The sequence below is a fragment of the Mustela nivalis genome, assembly GCF_964662115.1.
Source record: "Mustela nivalis genome assembly, chromosome: 18".
Taxonomy (NCBI): Eukaryota; Metazoa; Chordata; class Mammalia; order Carnivora; family Mustelidae; genus Mustela; species Mustela nivalis.
Window position 1 is genome coordinate 1,891,554 of NC_139037.1, and position 24,113 is coordinate 1,915,666.

General features: G+C 60.1%; 1 protein-coding gene across 2 annotated transcripts in view; it reads left to right on the forward strand.

Moving 5' to 3' along the window:
* The first annotated feature begins 2,269 nt into the window (after positions 1 to 2,269).
* ZCCHC14 (zinc finger CCHC-type containing 14) overlaps positions 2,270 to 24,113 on the forward strand; it is a 55,216-nt gene continuing 33,372 nt past the window's right edge. For both annotated transcript variants that reach the window (XM_082711601.1, XM_082711602.1), the window contains exon 1: positions 2,270 to 2,890. In XM_082711601.1, the coding sequence (XP_082567727.1) occupies positions 2,330 to 2,890 (561 nt within the window). In that variant the 5' untranslated portion in view covers positions 2,270 to 2,329. The remainder of the gene's footprint in view (positions 2,891 to 24,113) is intronic.

Below are 24,113 nucleotides of genomic sequence, written 5' to 3' on the forward strand. Positions count from 1 at the left end.
TGTCACCTGATTGCTGGGATGTCTGGGGCTGTCACCTGATTGCTGGGATGTCTGGGGCTGTCACCTGCTTGCTGGGATGTCTGGGGCTGTCACCTGGGATGTCTGGCGCTGTCACCCGGTTGCTGGGGTGTCTGGGGGCTGTCACCCGTTTGCTGGGATGTCTGGGGCTGTCACCTGGGATGTCTGGGGCCGTCACCTGGTTGCTGGGATGTCTGGGGCTGTCACCCGATTGCTGGGGTGTCTGGGGGCTGTCACCCGTTTGCTGGGATGTCTGGGGCTGTCACCTGGTTGCTGGGATGTCTGGGGTTGTCACCTGGGATGTCTGGGGCTGTCACCTGGTTGCTGGGATGTCTGGGGCTGTCACCTGGGATGTCTGGGGCTGTCACCCGGATGCCTGCTCCTCTTGTCACTGGCTAAGAACCCCAGAGTGGCTCTGGGAAATCTGCCCAAGGAGTGGAGAGGGGTCATGGATTGGGAAGCACATTTTCTTCTTCTCCCTAGCGTGGCTCTGCAAAATCTGTTCAACCCTGAAGTCCCAAGGCTGGGGAAGGTCCGGTCCGGAAGTGCCCAGCGTCCTGGACCGTGTCCTGAAGAAATCGGCGCACGGATCCGGTCCTTAGTCCCGCGCGCTGCCGAGAACCCGGTTGAGCTCCGCAGGGCGGGGAGGGCAGGGCAGGGCGCGCCCCTCGCCCCCGGCTCACAGGGCTGTGAACCAGTGAGCCCGCGCGCGGGTCACCGACACCCGCACGCGGGACCTGCGGGCGGGGGGTGGGGTGCGGGGCTGCACGGGGCAGCGGTCTCCGCACGCACGGCCGCCGCCGGAGGGGCCCGGCCGCAGCCAGCAGCCCGCAGCCCGCAGCCCCGCAGCCCGCAGCCCCGCACCGGCCGCGGGCGCACCTGCGCCGCCCCGGCTCCCCGCTCGCGGACCGGCGGCTCACAATGGCTCCCCGGGGGCGCGGCTCGCACGGGCGGGCGCCGGCCGGCTCTCCGCTCACGACCTTCTCGCGAGCCCCCGGGGCGGGAAGGATGGCCCTGAGCTTCCGCGGGGACGCCCGGGGCTCAGAGAGGCCAAGCGACTCGGCCAAGGTCACACAGCGTCGCGGACGGGGCGCCGGGGCCCCACTGCAGCAGCTGCGCGGGGACCCTCGCCGGCTCCCGACGGGGACGCCCCGGAGTCGCCCGGGAAGGCGGGACGCCCGGCTTTCGCCTCAAACAATGCTCGGCGCAAATCTGCGGGAACAAAAGCGAGCGGGAATCCGGCCCGGGTTTTCCGGCGCGCCGGCCCCGCCGGCCGCCGAGGGGCGGGCCGGGGCGGCGCCGGCGTGATCGACAGCCCCGAGGAGGCGTGGCCGCGGCGGGGGCGACTGGGATTGGGGGCCCGGGACAATCACGGGCCGAGAGGGGGCCGGCCGAGCCAATCAGCGGGGGGGGCGGGCCCGGCCGGCGCGGCTGTCGCGAGAGGCGGCCACCCCGCCCACTTGCGCCTCGTCCCGGCGCCCGTCAGCAGCGAAGGCGGCCGCGCTCGGCCCGGATCCGTCCGCGGCGCGGGGAGAGGCCGGAGCGCGAGGCCGCGCGAGTGCGGGCGCAGATCCCTCCGCCGCCGCCGCCACCGCTGCCGCCGCCGCCGCCGCCGCCGCGCCCGCCAGTCCCTGCGCGCTCCGCGCCCGCCCGCCGCTCCCGACGCGCCCGCCCGCCGCCCGCGGCCTCCGACCCGGCAACGGCCGGCCGGCCCAGGCGCGGCGGCGGCGGCGGCGGCGGCGGAGGACGAGGAGGAGGAGCCGCGGCCGCCGCGGGCGGAGGAGGAGCGGGCGGAGGCGGAGGAGGGGGCATGGCCCGGGCGGCTCCGGCGGGGGGCGGCCCGCAGTGACAGACCCTGCGGCGCGGGGGGAGATGGGGGCGGCCGCCTCCCGGGCGACGACGACGACGACGACGACGAGGAGCGGCCGCCGCCGCCGCCGCGCACCGGCCGCCGCTGGGGACGGGCGCGGGCCAGGAGCCCGCCCGTGAGCGGGGGGCCCGCGGCCGCTCGCCGCCCCCGGCCGCCCCGGCCGCCCCGGGCCCCCCCGGCGCCCCGCGCGCGCCCGCCCGCCGGCCCCTGGCGGGGGTCCCGCCCGCGCCGCGCGCCCCCGGCCCCGGCCCCGGCGCGGCCCGCGGCGCCCGCCCGCCCTCGCCCGGCCCCGGCCCGCGCGCCCCCGGCCCCGGCGCGCCCCGGCCGCCCGCGCCCCCCGCCCGCGCCCGCCCGCGCCCCCGGCCCCGGCCCCGGCCCCGGCCCCGGCCCCGGCCGGCGGCGGCCCCCGGCCCCGGGGCGCGGCGCGGCGCGGGCGGCAGCATGGTGGAGAAGCGCTGCCCGCTGCAGAGGGACGGCGTGTACCGCTGGTTCTCGGAGCTGCCGTCGCCGCAGCGCGTGGAGTTCCTGTGCGGCCTGCTGGACCTGTGCATCCCGCTCGAGCTGCGCTTCCTCGGCTCGTGCCTCGAGGACCTGGCCCGCAAGGACTACCACTCGCTGCGCGACTCGGAGATCAAGGCCAACAACCCGGCCGACCTGGGCAGCCTCACCAACCTGACGGACGAGGTGGTGCGCAGCAAGCTGCTGGTGTCGCTGGCGCTGCTGGGCTCGGAGCAGCGCGAGGCGGCGGGCGTGCTCTACCGCACGCTCACGCACATCGACTCCATCATCCACAACTACGGGCTGCAGCTCAACGAGGGCCGCACGGGCGATGAGTTCCTGCTGCTCTTCACCATGGCCTCCAACCACCCGGCCTTCAGCTTCCACCAGAAGCAGGTGCTGCGCCAGGAGCTCACGCAGATCCAGAGCAGCCTGAGCGGCGGCGGCGGCGGCGGGGGCCACGGCGGCAAGAGCGCGCTGCCCACCTGCCCGGCCTGCCACAAGGTGCGCGACCCCCGCCCCCGCGTCCGCGCCCCGGGGCGCCCGGGCCCTGGGTCGGGGGGAGGGGGGGCTGCGGTCGGAGAGCGCTGCCCCTTTGTGCCTCTCGTTCTCGCGTGCTGTGGTTGCAGGCGCGGTGAGGCCTTTGTCCCCTTCCTCGGGCCCCGGGCGACCGATCCGTCGTGCTTGGTGTCGCCCCGGCTCTCCAGGCCTGGTGTTTCTTAGCGGGAAGGGAGGGCGCGGTGGGGAAGGGGGCCTCCGCGGGTGGCGTGGGCGCCGTGCGGGGCCCTCCCGGCCCGCCTGTCCTTTCCCCCGGTGGGCCGGGTGCCGCCGCGGGGCAGGGGGCAGGCCGCCGCACCCGCACAGAAACACGTCCGCAGCCTTGGACGCGTGCGGGCTGCCCGGACTCCCGGGGTGCTGGTCTCTTAAGGGATGTTGGGTTCAGGGCTCCGTCTCCAAACTAAACAGGAAGGGCCTTGTGGTCGTCCGCTTGGAAATGCGAACTTTTGGCTACATGTTTTGAAACCTTGTAAACACCAAGCGTTTGGGGCTCAAACTCCTTTTTCACAGCCCCCGGGACCTAGTGCCAAAATGGTGCTCAGAGAGAACGGGTTTCTCTGACCCGGTGTGGCCTGTGTTCAGATGACACTGGGACTCTGGGGGACAGCCTGCAGTCAGGACCCGTCGGGCTGAGTGCCTTTCTCCGTGTCAGAGCCGTTCTCCTGGAACCCTTGGCTCCTGTCCCTTTGCGCTGCTGGGGGTCAAGCTGTCTCAAGCCTGGGCCGTAGCTCTTCTCCTCCAGGGTTTTCTTCTGAGATGTGGCTGTGCCGTCGCACTGGTTTAACCTGTGTCTTGTCTTTCTCCGGCGAGGGGGAGCTCCGGGCCAGTGGCTGTTCTGTTCTGTTGTTTTTAGCGTGTGTTTAAATGCCGGTGTGCACCTCACGGTGTGCCCTGGTCGAAGAGCGGTGTTCCAGCTACCACAGAGGAGGCGCAGCGTCCTGGTAGGCCCTGTGGCTGGCTGTAGGGTGCCAGTGCCGTGTCCCCTGCTGGTCTCTCAGGCCCCGACGGTCAGCTGCACAAGCTGCCGGCCTCCTGTCTGGGTTTCCCTGCGCCTGTTCAGCTCTTGAAGGCGATTCTTTGTGTCTGCATGTCCACCCCTTACAGAAGGGGAACACGGCGATGATGATCTTGGTGACGTTAGACTGAAAACGTGCTTTATGGGAGAGCCCTTCCGTCAAGTGAGAAATCCCTCTGATGACCCCAGGGGCCAGCCTCCCCCTCACTCCTGCCCACGCACTCGGAACTGGTCACTGTGTGACCTTGGCCAGAGTCCCGCCTCCGCTTGGTGTTTCCCTGTGGAGTCGATGGCAGGTTCCCTGCCCCCGGGCCTGTTGCAGGGCGACTTGCCGTCTCGCGTGACGTCCCCAGCAGATGTGCAGGGGCTGCTCCCTTCTCTGCCAGGTCCAGCCCCTCTGGGTTTCTGTGGAGGAGTGCTGGCTTAGGCGAGGCCCGTCGTTACAGAATGGAATATTTATGTCTCAGAAGGTTCCTGTTTTCTAAATTGATTTTTGAATAGTCACTTGGAGCTGGCTGTGTTTTTTCTTCATCCCTGGGAAACTGGAGAATTCTGCCTGACCCTTACTAACGGCCTTACGGTGAGTAATCTTAGGGCTGTTCCTTCCCTGGTTCAGAGCAACCGCGGTGTCTAGCCCTCCCCACGCCCCTCTGTCCGTCTCGTCCGTGTGACTCGGTTGCTCTGGAGGCCTGGCGCCCCCTCTGCGGCTTCCTCTGCTGAAATCGAACGTCCGAGCGGCTTCCCTTCTCGGGCTCTCGGGGTCTCACCTGTGCGGCGCCCCTGGGAGAGCAGCCCCGTTGGAGCCCCGCTCGCGTCTGCTCTGGGGCCGCTGTCCTTCTGTCTGCAGCTCTGAGCTCAGAGCCCTCGTGTTTGTCCTTTAGGGATAAAGACACGGGGTCGATTTTTTTCTTCGCTTTGTTTAAAGCGATAGTTCTCATAACCATGTTTTCTGAGAGAGTCACGATTTGCAATCGCATCTCCCAACCCTCACTGTATTATTTGGTGATTTTTTCTGCTCGGCAGATGAGCAGAAGGCGTTTAGGGGAGTGAATGAGGTGAATACACGTTTTCACGTCCGGAGAGGGAAGCAGTCGGCGCGGCCAGGCTGATGGTAGACGGCGGGAGCGCGGCTGTGCTCGCCGGCGCACGGGCACCGGGTGCCTTAGCTACGCGGTTTCTCGGGGTTCGGTGTGAGCCTGTGATAAAGGTCGCCTGGGACTCTCCCTCTCTTCCTAGTTAAGTAAAAAACTATACTTTGGGGAAAAGTTTAACTTTACCCTTTGCAGTCTTTTCTTTGTGTAAACAATCATGGATTAGAAGTACATGCTCGTATTTTTTTCATTTTCGAGATTTTATTTTTTTTTTTAAAGATTTTATTTATTCATTTGATAGAGAGAGATCACAAGCAGGCAGAGAGGCAGGCAGAGAGAGAGAGAGGGAACAGGCTCCCTGCTGAGCAGAGCCCGATGCGGGACTCGATCCCAGGACCCTGAGGTCATGACCTGAGCCGAAGGCAATGGCTTAACCCACTGAGCCACCCAGGCGCCCTCGAGATTTGATTTTTAAAACTCATAAAACTCACCCTTTGAAAGTGTACATTTAAGTAGTTTTTAACGTACTGACAGACTTTTGTGACCATTCAACCGTGTCCTTCCGGAACATCCTCATCACCCCCCAGAGAAACCCCATACCTGTCCCTGACAGTCCCTCCCCTCCAGAGAAACCCCATACCTGTTGACAGTCCCTCCCCATTCCCGCTCCCCAGCCCCTGACAGCCAGTCCTCTGCGCAGTGCATTTGCTTGTCCCGGACGTGTCGTGGAAGCGGGCTCAGCCGGTGGGTGCCCTTCCGCGTCTGGTGGCGCTCTCAGCATCATGTTCTCCAGGTTGACTCCTGGGGTAGCGTGTGTCAGTGCTTCTCTACCTTTTTAGGGTTGAGTACTGTTCATGGTGTGGGTAGACCCCGTTTTGTTTCCCCACGTGTCCGTGTACGGACACTGGGGCTGTCGCACGAGCTTATTTGCGCCCCCTGCCCCCACCGTGGGTAATAGGCGCTTGCTCTCCTCCCTTACCCCGCACACGGAACCAGTCGTCTCTGGAGCGTCGTGCACACTTGGCCGTCTGAGGGACCTCCTGGCGGTGATGCGAGCCTGCCTGGGGGGTGCGGGCGCCGTGCAAACCATGGCTGTGGGTGGCGGGGAAGGCGCTGCTCTGACAGTCGAGGCCTGGCGTGGTCTGGGGTCCACATCGCGGTCTAGAGCTGGGTGGCCGCGTCCGCCGTCGGGCAGGGTGGCGGGAAGCTGCCCCCAGCCTGGTGTTTCAGGATCCTCAGGACAAGGGTCACAGCCGGACACCCACTCGAGGATCTTGCCGGGGTGCGGAGCCTCTCTGAAGGGCTGGTGGTAGGGGCCCCCTTGCGGGGGGTGTTCTCTGGTGCCCACGTGGGGCGCTCTGGGGTAAGCGCAGTGGGAGCGGATCCCCGGAGCAGGCAGCTAAGCAGGGCTGGCCCAGGGTGGGTGGCGCTCTGCGGATGGAGATCCTTGGGTTCAGAGGTGGAAGCCTGGTAGTTAGTGCGTGGGTTGCCATGTGAGGTCCGTGTGGCCCCTTCCGGTGCTGCCGCTGACAGTGCCGTGGCCCTCCCCGGGCAGGACTTTGTCTGGACCGCTGGTGTCCGGCTGGTGTCCTGGAGGAGCTGGGACCTCAGAGCACAACGGGGGAGCTCCAGCTTCAGCCCTTGTGCTCTGGCTGTGGAGGAGGGCGCGGGCCGGTGGGAGGACTCAGGCCTGCGCTCACGGCTCAGTCTGGCTGCCTTTGCTTCCTTGGCTTTGCTGATGACGCTCCAGGAGATGATGTCCTCCCGCATTCCAGATGCTTCGTTTTGGGCCGGCCTTTATAGGCTCCCGGACTGCCCTCTTTTGATGGTGCACACATGGTAAGATCGCGGAGACGCGCTGGCGTGCACGGTCGCTCGGTGCAGGGGCCTCCCGTGGTGGAGACGGCGCTCCTCAGCAGAGGTGCTGGGAGCTGGTGCCCACCGGAGGGGGAGCCGCCCCCTGTGACATCAGGACCCCCATGTGCGCTGGTGCACTAGGGCTGTGTCCGACTCTGCCGAGGCTCGCGCTCCCGCTGCTGTTCTGGAGCGCAGCGGTGGAAGCCACAGGTCACCTGTCTGCCTCTGCCAGGTGCCGTGGTGGTGTCCCTTAACGCGGTTAGAACACGGTTACAGACCCACGTCTGCGCTTGCCGAGTTCCTGAGGCGCTTGACCTTTACCTGGTATTGGGCTCGGGTTTGCACACTTCCCCCTCCCTCCTGCACACTTCTTTACCTGCCCTTTGCACCGAGGACATCTGAGATTGATACATATTTCCCCCCAAATCAACAGAGGCGTCTTAGGGCCTTAGCGGCAAGCTAGCAGAGGGGACGTTTTTGTTGTTCAGTTGGTGGCTGCCAACTGCCCTGCTAGTAAGGAACAATTTCTGTTACATTTAGGGAAAAATAGTTTCTATATAAGTGCGCTCTTTTTTTCCCCCCTGCCTTAGATGGATTACATTTCAGAAAAAAGATCCTTTGGAAGTTTCTTTCTTTTTTTCTTACTTATTTACTTACTTATTTTTGAGAAACCACCATTTAGGACACCAGTTCTCTTGTGAGTTTGGGACGCGTTGCCACCAGCTCTCGGCGAGTGCACAGGTCACTTGAGGGATTCTGGTTCTGGACTCTGGCCCGCCCTGTGCCCTGCAGGGATCAGTGCCCGCCAGGTGGCTCGCCCCGGGCTCCTTGTGGAGCTGCTTCCCGTCGTGGTGCAAAGCCGTAGTCAAGAGCCTCGTGGAATACGTTGATTCGTCTCTTCTCTTTTGCTAGCGCAGCCAGAGTTTGTTCTGTCACTCTTCGCTGGATGGATGGGCGTAAGATAGGTTCATTCTGAAAGTCTGTGTCGCCCTGAGTTAGGAGGCCTGGGGTTCTTCAGACTGAAGACCAAGGCGAGACTGAACACCTTTCCCGTGACAGACACGCTAGCAGCCACTTGCTAGCGGTGACCAGGGCTTAAGGAGGTGGGCCTTCACTCGCCGTGGGGCCCCCAAGGACTGGCACAGACTTGGGGTCCTATCCCAGCAGCGGCGAGGAGCACTCCGGGCCTTGGGGACGCTTCTCACCGAGTCTTGCCTCTGAGTGGGGTTTGGGATTTTAGGTGAGTGTTTCTCAGGTCCATAGGAAAGTCACAAGCCCCTGGAAGGTCTCGTGTGTGCCCTAACCTTCCTCCTTTCTCTCCCGGGTCTGAGACAGAGCGTTCTTTTGGTCGCAGGCGAGTCCCTCGGTCTCTGTTTTGGCCACATCTTCCTGTTTCCTCAGGGGCGGTGCTCGCTCAGGTGTCTGGACTTTGCTGTTTCCTGCCCTCCCTGCTTCCCCCACCTCAGTCTCTGACCTCTCTGTTTCCCACCTGGCCCATAAATACGGCCATGGTTCCTCCCTTCAGCGTTGTCCGCCTCTGTCAGCCGCTCCTGTCCCGTCGTCACCACGTCCTGCCCAGCCAACCTCATTCCTCCTTGCCAGGGGTGGTCCCGTTTTCACAATCTGATGTCTGTCCTTCTGACATTTTAATGCACAACCGTGGTTCTTCTAGAACATTCTGTGCACGTATTTAAATAATACAGGATCTTCTGACGGGTACCCTTGTGCAAGCTGCCCCCGCCCCCCAAAACGGTGCACCGGAGCCCGCTCCCCTTCAGCCTGTGCCTTGGTTTCCTGGAACCTGGTTTTTGCCCCCAACTTCTTGTTAAAGTCTGTTTTTAGTAAAGGGAACTCAATGATCTCTTTAAATTAAAAAAAAAAAAAAAAGATAATCAGAGATAAAAATTGATAAGATACAGAAGACTATTCAGTGAAACATCTCCCTTTCCCCCACACATTGGAGAAGCACGTGGGACGTTTCCAGGTGTGGGCGACGTTCTGTCCCTTTACTTGGGTGTTGGTTCCTGTGACATCACCTTTTAAAGAACGAGATCTCCCACCTTACCCCGGTTTGTCCCTCTCTTTGTTCCCTGTAGAACCTTCCGGAGAGACTTGCTTGGTATTTACAAATCGCTGCTTGGCGTCTTCCTCCTGACCCAGGTGTGTGCCCTGCTTTCTTGTCCTGACAGCTCTGCTGGACGTGCAGTCCGCGGCAGGCCGTGGACCGTCTTTCTTCTGGTTTCTGGCCAGCTGTTGAGGGAGTCCCTACCGGTGGACGTGTGGTTCCCGTGTTACTCTTTCGAACAACTCAGTCATTTGCAGATTATGTTTGTGTCACCTGTATGGCAGGGTGTGCGGCCTTCTCGAAGCCTGGAAGTGGGGTTCATGGTGGACCAAAGGGTGGGAGCCTTTGTAGTGATTTTGATTTTGGACACTGTGGGGGCCCTGCCTCCGGCGCCCCCACAGCAGCGTGTGTGAGTGCCTGTCGGCACGCCTCCGAGCAGTTCGGGCTGTGTGAGCTCCCGCGTCCCCGTCCCCGCCGGCGGCTGGCCCTGGCTGCGGGGGTGCCTCTCGGGGGCTGCGGTTTGCTTCGCGGCCCCGAAGAGTGAGGTGGGACGTTCAAGCTCTGTGTTTCTGGCAGGCTCCCCACAGCCTTCGCCCAGTGCGCTGGAGGTGCTGGTCTTTGCTTTGTTGTCAGGAGCTCGGTAAGTCTCAGGGAGATTGTCCTTCGCTTGTTGGTAGAAGTGCGAGAACTTCTTTTCCTGCCTGTCGACGTTACCGTGCAGTTCCTCTTTATGGTCTCGCGTGGCTTCCGGGGTGCGCGTCATGGTCACACACGTGTTCCAGCTCGGGCCTCGCGCAGGCTGCCGTGTGCGTGGTGGTCGGCCTGGAGGAGGCGTCCCCGAGCGCCGTCTGGCCCGGAGCTCCGGTGGCTCCTCATCTTCGGTTCCACAGACCCGTCTGGAATTTATCTGGTGGGAGGTATGGAGCGAGGTCTGTTTTCCAAAAGAAAACCCAGTTGCCCCAGTGCCACTTGCTGGAGAATCAGCCTTTTCCCTCTTGTGGCCGAGGTGACTGGACGGGCTCCCAGCTGCCTGGTCCACGGCGCGCTGTTCAGTCCTCCCCTCCCCTCGCTTCTGTGGGCTCCCACGCAGGGCAGTGCCCGGGGGGGGAGGGTGCTCTTCTCTACGTTTAAGCCAGTGTGGGTGTGGAGGTGCCTCCCCAGATGCTGGCGGGCAGGAGACTGAGCGAGGCCTGAGTGTCCGGCGCACAGTCCCCCCGGTCCGTGCCCGGCACTGCCGGTGTTGCTCTGGCTTCTCTGAGCGTTCTCAGGGGCTCTCGGCCCTCCCGCCCTTCGCATGATAGGGTTCTCACTGACGAACCCCAGATCTGCATGCCCAGCCAGGCCCGAGCTCCAGCGGGAGGGGCCAGGTGACTCGGGTTGTCCAGAGGCAGGCTCCCCTGTCCGTGTGCGCGGCGGCTCCCCCCCTGCCCCAGCCGGAAGCCCAAGCCTCTCCTCCGCCTGTCTTCTCTCCTGGTCCTCCGTTGGGTCCTCGGCAACTCTGCGGGCTTCTTTTCTGTTGACGCCACCACGACCCGAGTCAGTGTTTCCTCTCTGCCTGTCCCCTCTCTCTGTGTCTCTCCCCATCGCACTTGACATCATGGTCCCATATGTGGCCCACCTCTGTGGAGGCGGGCTTAGCTTTTGGGCCATGTGCCAGAGAGCCAGGGCGTAGATTAAAGTCGTTTTCAGGGAACAAGCACAGCTCTAGCCTCACGTAGCTTCATTCCTTCCCCCGAGTCAAGAACGCATGCTGGCCGGCGAGTGAGTGACCACCTCCTTTTAAGAATTAAGCTGATGTCATTGTTTAAGGTCCACAAGAAATAACTTGTAGCTGTTCTGTTGGGTCTTTTAATGAAATGATCCAGAAACTTTAGTACCCTAACTCTTAGAAATAACAGTGACGTGTCCAACTTCTCATCATGATCAAGACCCCTGGTCTGGCCTAGTCTGTTATGACAACCTGTCCCCCGGTCTGGGTCCAGTCTCCTATGACAGCCCATCCCACAGCATGGGCTCCATCTGCTCTGACACCCTGTCCCCTGGCCTGGGTCCAGTTTGCTATGACAGCCCGACCCCTTGGCCTGGGTCTGGTCTCCTAGGACAACCTGTCCCCTGGCCTGAGTCCAGCCTGCTGTGACAACCTGTTTCCTGGCCTAAGTCTAGTCTACTATGACAAGTTGTCCCCTGACCGGAGTCTAGTTTATTATGGAAATCCATCCTCCTGGCCTGAGTCTAGCCTACTGTGACAACCCGTCCCACCTGGACTGGGTCTCGTCTCCTACGACAAACCGGCGCCCCTGGTCTGGGTTTAGTTTATTATGGAAATCTGTTCTCCTAGCCCGAGTCTCGTCTCCTGTGACAACCCCTCCCCCCGGCCCTGCTCTTAGCCTATTGCAGCAGGTCCCATGGTGTCCCTGGAATGGTCTTGGTCTCCAACGTGCAGGTCTTGGTGTGTCCGCCGCCTGTCTATACTCACCCCGTCTGTGCCTGAGGTCCCTTGTGTTTGCTGTGGTCCCTCGCCCCCGGGTCTTGCAGGCCTGTTCTCAGACAGGACACCAGGTACCTGGGCCCCCCCAGTTCTTGGCTCAGACTTAGAAGCCTTCTGTGGCCGGCTTCTGTCCTAGACCTTGTCGTCATACTCCACTGAAGGTGGGTTTCATTAAATGTCCATCACTGGATTTGACTTACTTGGGGGCAGAGACGGTCTCTTTCAGTCCAGAGCCTCGCGGCCCCGGCCACCCAACAGGGCTGCGTCCTGAGCATCTACGGAAGCCGAGTGGGCAGGAGGTTGGGTGTTTATGAAAGGCCGCTCTAGGGGAAACGTCCAGCAACACCTGTTAGTAAGTGAGTCTTCTTATTGGCGTTTGTGCGTGTTTCTCTTAGCCTGACATGGCGTTGGGCTCTAGTGGGTTTTTAATATCCAGATTTTACTTTGTTATTTTTCAAAAGTTGGTGTGCGGATGCTTCCTGGGGGAGCAGCGCTCTGGGAGCCACAGTTCCCGTGGCGGTGCCCACGACACGGAAGCGCTCTGGGCGCTGGAGAGGCGCGGGCCGACCGGTGTGCGGGGCCCTGCCCCCGGCGGCCGTGCTGTGGGTGGGCTCCGCCGCCTGTGCCGCCGCACTCCCGTCCTCTCCTGCTTCCGGAAGAGTCGCTCGTGCTGAGCCTCGGGGTCCGAGTTGGCCGGGGAAGGTGACAAGGCCGGCAGGTGTTCCTCGTGCCGCCCGAAGTGTAGCGTGGCCGCCGGCAGCAGGGACAGAAGAGTGGTCAGGAGGGAGCGCTACGGCGTCGTGTCCTGACTGGGACTTGGGGTAAAAGCTTCAGTAGAATTGCTAGAAGGAAATTACATGCTCAGGTTTCTGCGTCACGGCGAGCCTCATTAAAATGTGCGCGCGTGGGAACGCCTTCTGCAATCACAGCCCGGACTAGAAGAAATTACCGTGCGGAAGGAGGAGCCTTGATTGACGGGGAACAGGGTCCCTCCTCGCCTCTCTTTTGGGCATTTCCGCAAAATACGAAATCTCAGGACCAGTGCCACCGGCCTGAGCCCGATCCGGTCACTCGTCGAGTGTCCGAGCGCGGGCGGCGCGTGCGTCCAGCTCGGTCACGTGGAGCCGCCACAGGGCGGGCGCCGGGCCGCTGGGTGGCAGCGGTTTGCTGGAGGTGACGCGGGAAGCGGCTGTTCTTACCACCGACGGGCAGCCAGCAGCTGCGTCCCAGCGTTTTCCCGTCTTTGTGAGAAGTGAAGGTGGGGCCGTGAGAGGGCGTCCGGGGCCCTGGTGGCCCGCGAGCCCCCGTGCTGCGCGGGACCGCCACGGTGTTGTCACTGTCCAGAGAGCCCGAGGGCCGCCTGCGCCGCCGCGGTGCCCCCTCCTGCCCCTCCAGCGGCCTGTGGGGGTCCTCGCCCTGGAGCCCTGCGCGCGTCGTGTGTATCAGGTCGGTTGTTTCCGTCTTCGGAGCGCGGTGAGCGTGTCGAGCGCCAGGACGCTCCTGTCCCTGCCTTTTCCTGGGCAGTTCCCAGCCCCCCCCCCCCCTAACCATGTTTTCCTCTGGGCGGTTGTTTCCGTGTCGGTGAGTGTCGCCGTGCTCGCTCCTCCCTGAAGTCGAGTCCCGCAGTCCCGCTCCGGCTTTTGGCTCCTGCGCGCCCCAAGGTCGGGTGTCCGCGGTGGCAGGTGTCAGCTCCCCATGGTGCACCCCCGGGATGAGCACTGCGACGTGTCGCGCAGTGACACGCGCACCGCGACCATCCGCCTCCTCTGGGCTTCGTGCTGTGGTCATCGCCAGCTCCTTGTGCACGCGACACCCCGGTGGGGCTGAAGCGCTTTCTGCTTCCTACGAACGTGGGTTCAGAGATGAAGAAGATACGGGCGCCCGGCAGGCTCAGCTGGGGACGCGTCTGCCTTCAGCTCGGGTCACGGTCCGGGGCTCCCAGGATCGAGTCCCGCCTCGGGCTCCCTCTTAACAAGGAGTCTGCTTCTCCCTCTGCTGCTGCCCCCGCTTCTGCTCTCTGTCAAGTAAAGAAATAAAATATTGTTTACAAATTGAGAAAATACAGTCTTGTGTTCGTCCACGGTCGCTCTTCTCGGCACGCTCCGTCCCTCACCAAAGAGCTGTTTGTGGCTCCGGCCCTTCAGTCCGGGAAACTGTCATTCAGCTTTTTTGGAGTCTGAGTCCGTGGCTTAGAGATTCCCTTGGTCTTCCCTCAGCCGAGAATGTTTTGCTTCTGCCTGTGCTGCGATGGGCACCTGCCCCGCCCGTCGGAGTCTCTGTCCATGGGCTTTCTCCGACCCTGAAGGGGGGGAGGCCGTGGCTCTCTGGTGGCCGCCGTCCACGTGCCTGTCCCCAGCGTCTACCGGCCTGGCTACGAGGCGCCCGAGTGCTGTGGCTTGAATCTGTCATGCTTGGTGTTCTTTGAACTTATTGGATCTGTGAGTTTATGTCTTTTACTAAATTTGAGAAATTTTCACTTAAAATTTCTCCATAGTTGTTTCTGTCTCAATGTCTCCTTACTTTTGGGACTCCCCCTGTAGGGATGTTAAAGCTTCTTCTGATACTACGCTACAGGTCCCAGAAGGTCTTCTTTCCTTCTCCAGTTTTTCCTCGCTCGCGCTCTCTCTGTCTATCCTTTTTTTTTGGATTGGATACTTTCAGTTGATCTGTCTTGAAATTCTCCGTCACCTGTTAATTCTAGACTGCTGTTCAGCTCATCCAGTAGATTTTTTTTAGTTCATACCTTTTTTTTTTTCATTTTAGAATGTCTGTTTAACTTCTTTTTTATGATTTAAGGCTTTATTTATTTATTTAGAGCAGTTTTAAGTTCATGGATAAATTGACCGCCGTGATCCACCAGAGTCTGTGGTGCCCGTCAGGTTCCCTCTCGCCGTCATCCGGGTTCTGGGTGCAGACAAACGTCCCCACCGTGGTCCCTCGTAGGGTATTTCACTGTCCTCACAGTCCCCCGGGCTCTCTACCTGCTCACCCCCGTCCCCCGATATTTCTCCGACTCCGTACTTCTGCTTTTCCCAGAGTCATCCCGGTGAGGTCACGGGGCTCAGACTGTCGGGTGCGCGTTGCGTTTTCCCCAGTGCCTCTCCGGGACCTGACGGCTCCTCTCCGGCCGCTGCGCCGCGTGCCTGCGTGTGGACGGACGCACGCGTCGGGTGTCCATTTGTGTGTCCCCGGCCGCGGCATCTCAGCGGCTCTGGGATCGCCGCGTGTTGAGAGTCTCCCTTTCTCTCCTGAGTGTCCGTTTGGTTCTCGGATCACAGATGGTTCTTTTCCTCTGCTGAGCTCTGTTTCACCGGCCGCGTCAGGCTGCTCGCCTCTGGTCCTGGCGTCTGACCCGCCTGGTGCCCGCCCTGGTGCTCCTTGTGCGGGTCACGCTGTTCCCTTACGTGTCTGCGAGTTGGGGATTGCTCCTTGAGTTCGTGAACGAGACACAGTGGAGACTCTGGGTTGTGTTTGGTCCTGTTTGCTTTAGCAGGCAGTGAACGTGGCCCGATTCTGACCCCGGAACTGCCTGCCTCCGCCGTCGGCCGCCGCAGCCTCTGCTGTGAGCCTGCCTTCTGGTCCCGCCCCACGTGGGCCTGTTTCAAGGGCTCACGCAGAGGTGTGGGCAGAATTGATATGCAGAATTACACGTGTTCCCTTTCTCCCCCCCCCCCTTTTTTTTAAAAGATTTTTATTTGTTTGAGAGAAAGCAAGAGCGTTTGCGGACAGGTAGGGGAAAGGGCAGAGGCAGAGGGAGAAGCAGACTCCCCACTGAGCAGGGAGCCTGATCTGGGACTCGATCCCAGGACCCCGGTTCAGGACCTGAGCCCAGGGCGGCCGCTGCACCGACAGAGCCTCCAGGCGCCCCAGGCACGTTCCCCTTCTAAGGCACTCTGGCGTCAGGGGCTCCTCCCTCACTCTGCTGCCGGTCTCGGTTTCCAGAATTCTGATCTCGGGCTCCTGGGATCAGCAGGACCATGGAGCTGGAGCCACGCTTCAGCTTCTGCTTTTCCTGGTGCGTCTGCAGTGCATGAAACCCACCCAGTGCATCTCTGTTTCCACATGTAGAGCTTCCTCTGGTTTCCGCCTGCTTTGGGTCACGTTCAGTTTCTACGTGGTCCGTAGCGTCTGGTCGTCCAGAGGAGGCTGGTCCGAGTACTCAGCCCTTCTGTAGAACCACGTGCTTCTGGTCCCCGCGTGTTGCGGTAAATACGGGCGGTGCACGGTAGGAAGGATGAACTCTCTGTAAGCAAGTATAGCTGGGAAGGAGGGTTTTACAGTAACTGTGACATTTGTCCTTACAAAGAATGAGGCTCTGTGTGGAGGAGAAACGAGCTGGCTTGGTGCCTCGAGATCAGAGGGCCGTCGGAGGATGTGAGGGTTATCGGGGTGGTCGCTGGCTTTTCTGGTCCGGAGTCGGGAGGTGCTGAGGCGCTGGGAGTGAGCCGGAGGGTGGAGTGTGGCAGGCGGCGCGGGCTGTGGTCCCGCTGCTGTCACAGGGCTCCTGTGTTTACATACCAGTTCCTGGCGGATACGGGGTTTTATATCTGCGGGAGGAGGTTAGTCTTTCCTGTCCGGTCCCGCTGAACCCTTCCTGGCCTGACCTTTCCCCGTGTGGCGAACCGTGGACGCCTCGTCTCCGACTCCCGGTGTGGCTCTGCCTCGCTCCTGATGCGGTCCGGTCAAGACTCATCACATGGACTCTGTGGCTTCTGTGGTGTGTGTTACTGATGCTCTCTGGACCTTTCATGCGCTCTTGCTCGCATCCACATGCTTTCTGGTCATTTCAGGCTTGTTTTAGTGCTTGCCCTTTTCCATCCTCGACATCTGGACACTGTCTGAACCGAGCTGTCATGGCCAGTGTCTCCTGGGGGTCCTAGAGAAACCGTCATCCTGCGCTGACAGCCCGGAGCTCCGAGCCGTCCATCTCAGCAGTTGTGTGTCACGTGGGGACCCAGAGTGGTCATCACAGCACTTACCTCTCAGTATTACACACGTGGCCAGTTTCTCAAAGAAAACCCCGACACTGAAACTCCTGTCGACCAAAATACACATCCCAGCAGCACTGGGCACACTTCCTCAGTGCCAGAGGTCTTGACGGTAGAAGCGACCTGCGGCCCATGCCTCCCGCTGCCCTTTGGAGGTGGCATGTGTGGAAACCGGGCTCCGCTTTAGTGAGCTCCGTGCGGCGGGGAAGGGGCTGCAGCCTGGGCACCCGAGGCTCGAGCTAGTGTTCACATCTTCCACAGCAGGCTGGTCGCACAATTTAAGTGTTTCTGGAAGGGACTGTCTGTATTCAGACACGGTGTTGCCCTCAAGGTTGTTAAGACTGGGTTGTTCCCATGCAGTTGTGCCTTTTTAGTGTCTGTCCCTTGTTGCTCCTTCCTCTAGTAACCACTGGTTTCTTGGACTCCCCTGTCCTCACCTTAAATCTGCTGCCTGTTCTCTGGAGAACACGCCGCACCTGTTGGCACACCATGTTTGGAGTGACCGAGATGCTGCTCCTGTGGCTGTTTGGGGGGAAGGGCCTTCCTGCCACACCTGCTCCCCAGCTGGGCCTCTGGCCTGAGTCCTGGGGGCTGTTGGTGGAGCACCTGCTACAGGACAGGCTCCTCAAGAGCCGCTTCCTAGGTACTAGCTGCTCTAACCCTGCCCAAGCCGAGGAAGTGCGTTGGGGTGCTGCTTTAACCCCTTTCCGTAGGTTTGCGTAGGTGAAAATACTGTCTTTGGCCAACTAGGGCCCTTCACTTTGAATCCAGGCTGAGTCTGCTCTGCAGGGTCTCTGGGGCGGGGGTTCTGGGCGCTTGCGGAGCTGTTTGGACCTGAGCCCTCCTCTCACCGCACAGGCTCTAGTCTGGTCTGGGCGGGGTGGGGGGTGCCCTGCGGTCTGAATCGGTAGGAGCTTCCCAGGTGGGCAGGTGGAGGGCCGGGAGCTCCAGGAGAGGCCGCCCTGCTCTGAAGGCTGCTGTTTTACAGTCACTGTGCGGGGCTCGTGTAGCCAAGTACTCGGTACCTTTGCTGAGGTTTGAGCAGTAATCTTTTTCTCTTTTTTAATGAGTACAGCTCCAGGGTAAGAAATTTTAAAAGGAATGTTTTTACGTGGAGAATGGTTTCTGGTTAGCACTGGCTTTCACTTGGGCTAAGTCAGCAAATAGCTTTCACTACTAAACTATCTATTTTCCTTTTCTGGTTTTCAGAGACACATAATTACTATTTTAGTAAGATGCTTACAAATCACTTTTCTTTTTGATTTCATGTATTTTTTCCCACTGAGTTAAAAGTATTTAACAGATGATACTCTTTCTTGTATGGAGGTGGGTTGCTTGGAAAACAGACTGAAAATAAATGAGTCCATGTGTCGAACTCTGGGGCTCAACACTCCGGAGCCCATGTCTGAGCCTGAGGGCCCAGGCCCCACTGCCCCTCAACGTTTACAAGCTTTGGGCAGGGAGGCCTTCTGCCTGGGGGCCCCACACTCTCCACCCGGTGCCCGGAAGGCCCTTCCTCGGCCTGGCCGGTTCCTTCTCCGGTTCAGCCTTCAGCCGAGAGACCCTGCATCATGGAGTCTGTGCCCTGCGCCTTGGAGCTTCCGTTGTTGTCGCCCGTTCTGTCCCCACAGCCGGTCCCCTGGCCGTGTCTGCCCCGCCCGCCTGGGCCGCTCAGCCCCTCAGCGTGAGCCAGTTGGTTCTAGAAGCCGCTTCTGTTTTCCTGTGTTGTGTTCTTTTCTCATAGGAAGTTACTTACACTGAGACTTAGTAGCCTCTAACTTGTGTTTCCAGTTCTGATAGTAACTGTTTCTTACAGAAGCATTAAACAGAAGAATACTTTTTAGAAAAGAACCCAAAGATAGTAAGAGCTGTCAGTATTGTGGTGTATTTTCTTCTGTCTTCAGTGCTTGTGCGCACGCACCAGTGACCCCTTCTGCCTCGTTCCCAGGATCCGAGTGTGAGCGTTCCCGGAAGCCTTTTGTTTTGTAAAATTATCTTTTAAAGGACACACAATGTTTAATCATATGGACGTAAGTTTATTTATGTGTTTAGATATTAATCTTACTGGGTATTCCCATCGTTTGTAGATACATATATTTTGCTATTTTAAAGCTAAAACGAACCTCCTTGTGTACAGACGTTTGACTGTATCACTGATTGTGTTCTTAGGGTAGATCGTTCCCAGATGGATTAGTCGATCCAGAGTTCCTGGACTGGCGTAATAAACCTAATTTGTGTGAAGAGTTGCCCCGTTTTGTCCTTGCTGGTTGGGGCTGAGGTTGCTTCCCCTGTAACAGTAGGAACATTGACTCTTACGAATGTTATGTCAAACTGTACTTGAAATGATACAGAATCTTTCCAGCTGCCGTGTGCTGGTTCTGGGATCGGCGATCACTGGTCATGGTGCAGTCCATGTTGCGGTGGCCTGTCTGTGGAGAGAAGGCAGACCCCAGCTTCCGGTAAAGGGCCATGGCAGGTGGTGGCTGTAGCCACAGACCGTTGACTGCTGTGTGCTCAGGGAGAGTCAGCCTTGAGGAAGCAGGTCTCTGCTGGGACATCGGAGGTGTGTGCGTCTCTTCCAGGTGTCCCCACGGAGCTGGTGTCCGCCAGGGCGCTCGTGCTTGTCCCAGCCAAACTGACGGCCCTGGGGACAAGAGCAGCCAGTGTTACGTTGAATGTTGACTGTTTGGTGAGCACACTCCTTCCAGTGCCTTTTTTATATGAGGTACGTGTCGTTATCCCCACTTTGTGCTGGGGGAGACTGGACTGGAGCCACATGGATCCTGGCCACCCGTCACAGCCAGTAGGGACTGCTGGAGCCGGCGCTGTGGCCTCTGTAGGCGGGCCCTGCTCTCCCTGGCTTTGGCCTGCAGCAACCACCGCATGAAGCTTAGTCCCTGCGGGGCTGCCCCTACTGGTCCCGTGACCTTGGGGAAACTCCTGGTGGGCCCTGTGGCTCCTCCTGTGCAAGCGGTAAGGATTGCAGGGGTCGGGTGGCTTGGCGTGGGTACAAGCAGATCGTCTCCGTGACGGGAGCGCTGTGAGGTGTGCTCACACTCTGGTCGCTTCCATCCGTTGACCTCTGTGGTCTCTTCCTGCGCGTTCACGTCCTGGGCCTTCCGCGTGCACCAGTGCTGTCAGCTGAGCTGCTGTCCTCACGTCCCCTTGCGGGCACAGCCCGGCTCCCCATGCCATTGGCGGCCCCGTTCGCAGCTGGGTGCACAGCGTCGTCTGTCGCCCAGCCCTCGGGAACGCGCTTCATCGTTACTGCGTGCCTCGCTGCAGGGGAGACCCTCACGGATGTCCTGTCGAGTGGGTTTGGGTGCATCTGAGGGTAGACTTTGGAACTGCTGACTTCATGTGGGGGCGCCGGCCGTCGTCTTTTGTAGGCGTTCCCCAAGAGATTGTTTGCAGGGGGCGCGCCGTGGAGAACCATGCCCTTGGGGATAAGTACCCGGGCTCTCCCGTTGCCCGCCGCAGTGCCTCCCGTCTCTTACCCGGATTACTGAAGGCTTGTCCCCACGGCGGCGCGGCTGGGACGCTGAGTCTTTGGATTTTCAGCAGAGTCACTGTTGCTCTGCCAGGTTTTCTTGAAAAGTCCCCAGTATTACCCAGATGTTGAACGTTTGCACGCTTGCTGTCTGCTTTGCCCTCTGCCTGCCTGTGTCCCACCGATGACTTTGAATGATCTTTAATGAAATCGATTTTTAAAACTGAAACCTTTCTGCTAACAGTTGTGGTCCTGGTCCCTGAGTCTTTAAGTGAGTTTTCAGCGCAAAGCCTCAGGCAGCCTGTGTTGCTTTGGTCTCTTTGGCCAGAGCCCAGCACTGAGAAAGCCTTTGAGGAAAGCACCTCTTTGAGGGAGCGGATGGACAGGCAGGAGCCCCGCCGCTGGCCCCCCTCACATCGCCAGGCTGACGTGGTATGCTTTGGTGTCTCTGTCCCTTACCCATGGAAGCAGCCTCGGAGCTCATCGGATCTAATCTGCGCAGCGCTGGGGTTCCGTTGCGCGTTTTGCCCAGGGAGGGGTTGTTGGGCCTTTGCACGTTCTGACCACAGCGAGCTGCTTCACCTTGAAGGTCTTGCAGGGCCAGCAGTGCCTGAGAGGAATGCAGAGTCTCAGGCCCGCCTGACCTTCTCGGTCTAATCCTGCATTTCAGAAACTGCGGAAGCATCGTGCACACGGCCGTGCCGGCAAGAGGGCTGGCGCTCGGAGCTGCGACACTGGCTCCTGGCATCCCAGGGCTGGCACTCAGGCCCGTTCCTGCTCACTGTGCAGCGGCTGGTGGGCCACGTCACTCCCTGGAACGTGTGCCTCGTGCCCCAGAGTGTGCTCCGGGGGCTGAGGGCGCTCACGCTCACGGCCCTGTCCGTCCTGTGTCGGCGCCAGCCAAGTGCTCTGCCAGTCGTGTCATGTGTCACTGAGAACGCACACATTCTGCTTTGGAGTACAGGTGCCGTTTTTGTCTGGTTCATCCTGATTTCGCTAGAACTTGGGGAGATGGTCTGGTTGTACAGACACCCGTGAGGCGCCTGTGTCATACCAGGCCCTGTTCCAGACGCAGAGGCTGCAGCAGCCAGTAAAACAGACAAGAAGTCCTGACTTCATGGAGGTTGAACAGGTCCTCACTGAGAAGGTCACACAAGTGTGGACGTGACATCCGTGAGGGGGCCATGCAGATACATACGGGGTCTGGGGCCGCTGCAGGCAGAGCCTGGCTGCCAGGCCCACCCAGGTGGCCATAGTGCATTCAGTGGAGGGGAGAAGGGAGAGTTGACAGGTCCCCTGTAGGTCGTGGCAGAAGCTGTCTGGCGGTGGGACGCTGGTCCGCTGGTCCCGGGGGCACAGGGAGTGTCCATCCGTGAGAAAGCCAGGAGCTCACCGGACCGAGGGCCTGGAAGTGACGGGAGCGGCTGGGCGGGGCCGGCGCCGGGGAGCATCTTGTCGTTTGCCCTTTTGGCTACGGCAAGAGGCGACATTTGGAACTGATCAGGTCTTTATTCTCGTGTCCATCGGGCTCATGACTGGTGCTCTGCTTGTGAGCGTGAGTCACGGAGCATCTGGGTTGAACGGCGGAGGTCACATGGGGCAAATTAACTTAACCAAAAATAACCCCAAACACAGCATTTCTGGGAAATGCAGGGGAAGACCGCTTTCAGTGTAAACAGAGGAGCAAAGTCGGGAGAAAGGCTTGTTGGAAAAAGTGAGCATCTGGAAAACTCAGAAGAGACGCTCTGGTATAGCACAGTGGGGTGAACACATGCTTCCCTCCCGCTGCTTATAGTCTAGAGTTTTCTTTGGCATGTTTGTGTTGTTGCCATGGCCTGGGCTTCCGTACTGTGGCTCCAAGGCTTTCCCCTTCTCCTGGGAGCCGGGGCGCGTGGACCTCCACCCTTACCTTCCCCGTCAGCCCACGGAAGGACGCGCTTCCTGCCCGCACCGCTGACACCTGGTCCTCACAGGGGCTGACCAGACCACGGGCCTCCGGTGCTTCACACCCAGGCCGAGGCGTCTGGTGCATGAGACAGAAGAACGCTGCGGCCGCTGTCCCGCTCTGCTCTGGAAGTGCTGATGGTTGGCGGTGGGGGACCCGCACTTGTGCCCGACCTCGGGGGTTCCGCACGCATCAGGGTTGAGAACCACCTGTCCCATGCAGCTGTCCGCACCTCGTAGGCTGTGCTTGCGGTTGGCGTCCTGGCTGGGCTCCCCTCTATCCCCACCCCTGCTTCTACCCCACAGAGGCTGGTTTTCTGTTTGGGGCTGGTTGGGGCGCTTTCGGCGGGCGTCGGTGTGCGCCTGTGTTTGTGCGGGACCGGTTTGTCACCGGGGGGGCCGGCGCTTTCATGGTTGGTTGTCCAGACAGCTCAGCCTCGCTGTCCTGCGGGCGAGGACTCCGCCGTGCTTCCCAGGGCAGCCCCGGGAGCTGGAGGCTCGTGTGGGCCAGGCCAGACCCGCTGGCCTCCGCTGTGCTCACGTTCCTCCAGGAGTGAGAATGTTAACCTCCTGGGCTGTTTTCCCAAAGTAATAGCTCCCGTTTGAAACTAGGAACCTTGCTCTTTCTGTAATTACTTGTGACTGTTGCTTCTGTTACCTTATTTCAAAGGAAAGAAGTTCATTTTTGCAATACTTAGACCTTTGGATGAAACCTTGCCAAATGTGAGGGAAATAATCCAATTTAGTTAAATGACAAAAGTAATTTAAAATTTTAACTGTCTTGATAACATCTTGGTAATGTTATCTGAAAAAATTGACTTTTATTTTTTTATTTTATTTTTATTTTTTTTTAAAAGGTTTTATTTATTTATTTGACAGAGAGAGAGAGACAGAGATCACAAGCAGGCAGAGAGGCAGGCAGAGGCAGAGAGAGAAGCAGGCTCCCCGCTGAGCAAGGAGCCCGATGCGGGGCTCGATCCCAGGACCCTGATCATGACCTGAGCTGAAGGCAGCGGCTTAACCCACTGAGCCACCCAGGCGCCCCTGAAAAATTGACTTTTTAGAGGAGTTGTGGATGGTTAGGATTTATTTCCTTGGGATATGTGAACTTCCACATTTAAGTAGACTGTGCTGGGCGGCTTTTCTTGTGTGGCGTAGGACCTGCCGTTCCTGTGCTGTGTGCGTGTGGGGAGGCTTCCTGCCGTGGCTCGGCCGTGCCGGGTGGTTGGGAGGAGAGGGGCTCGCCGGGGGCCCGCAGGGCGCTGCTGTCGCTGCGCTGCAGGCTGGCGGCCTATCCGGCCCCTCCTGCTGGCTCTGCCTCTGCTGTCCTGGCCCTCCGTGCCCGCACTGGGCTCCCAGGCTCCGACCGGCCGCCCTGTGCCTTCCAGGGAGCGAAGCCACGGATGACAACCAGGGGCCCGCGAGGCGCGCGTCCCCCGCGACCGCATCAGGACGGAGACCAGCAGTCACACTCATCTGCAGACCTTGCCCCTCCTCGTGTGTAGCTCAGTGTTTCTCACCCTCTCAGACTCACACCTTTCTTGATAAACTTTAAAATCTTAACTTTCCTTTGAAGTTTTTACATACTGAATTGTGACTGTGAGGAAGTCCGAGCATTGGCCACTTTCAGTCTTACAAGTACTAGATGAATGTTGGCTGTAAACGTTCTAGCTGCTGATCCTTGTCAAGAAGGAAACATGGAGGTTCTTGCCCCCGCCCCGGCTCCGGGGGTCTCGTGTCTCCTCCGGGGTCACCGTGGCTGACCGCCTGCCGTCCACTCCCAGCGTGTGTTCGAGTCGCACTGCGCACGGGCGGAGAGCGGGGGTCGGGGCAGCCTGTGTGAGCTTGGCGGGGTGCCGCAGGGCGCCGGGCACCTGCCGGCCTCCGTGTGGCCGCAGCTCTGTGCGCAGCTGTTCCGGGCTTTCCGCCCTCCTCCTCGCAGAAGCTGCCGCCGTGAGCACCCCCCGCCCGGACTCGTCTCACGTGTGGGAACTTTGTGGGACGGATTCCTAGACGTGGGGTTGTGGTGCGTTCGGATGTGTAGGATGTGTACCCCATGTCGGTCGAGTTGTAGTCCCTTCTTGACTGCTCTTTCAGAGCATTTTGTGGCTTGTTCAAGATTTACAGGACAGCGTTAGGTCCAGCTGCACAATTAATTTTATAGGGAACTCTTTGATCTGAAGAAATGAGAGAGAAGGTTGGGGATCAGGTGGAGGAGGTCTATAACTCAC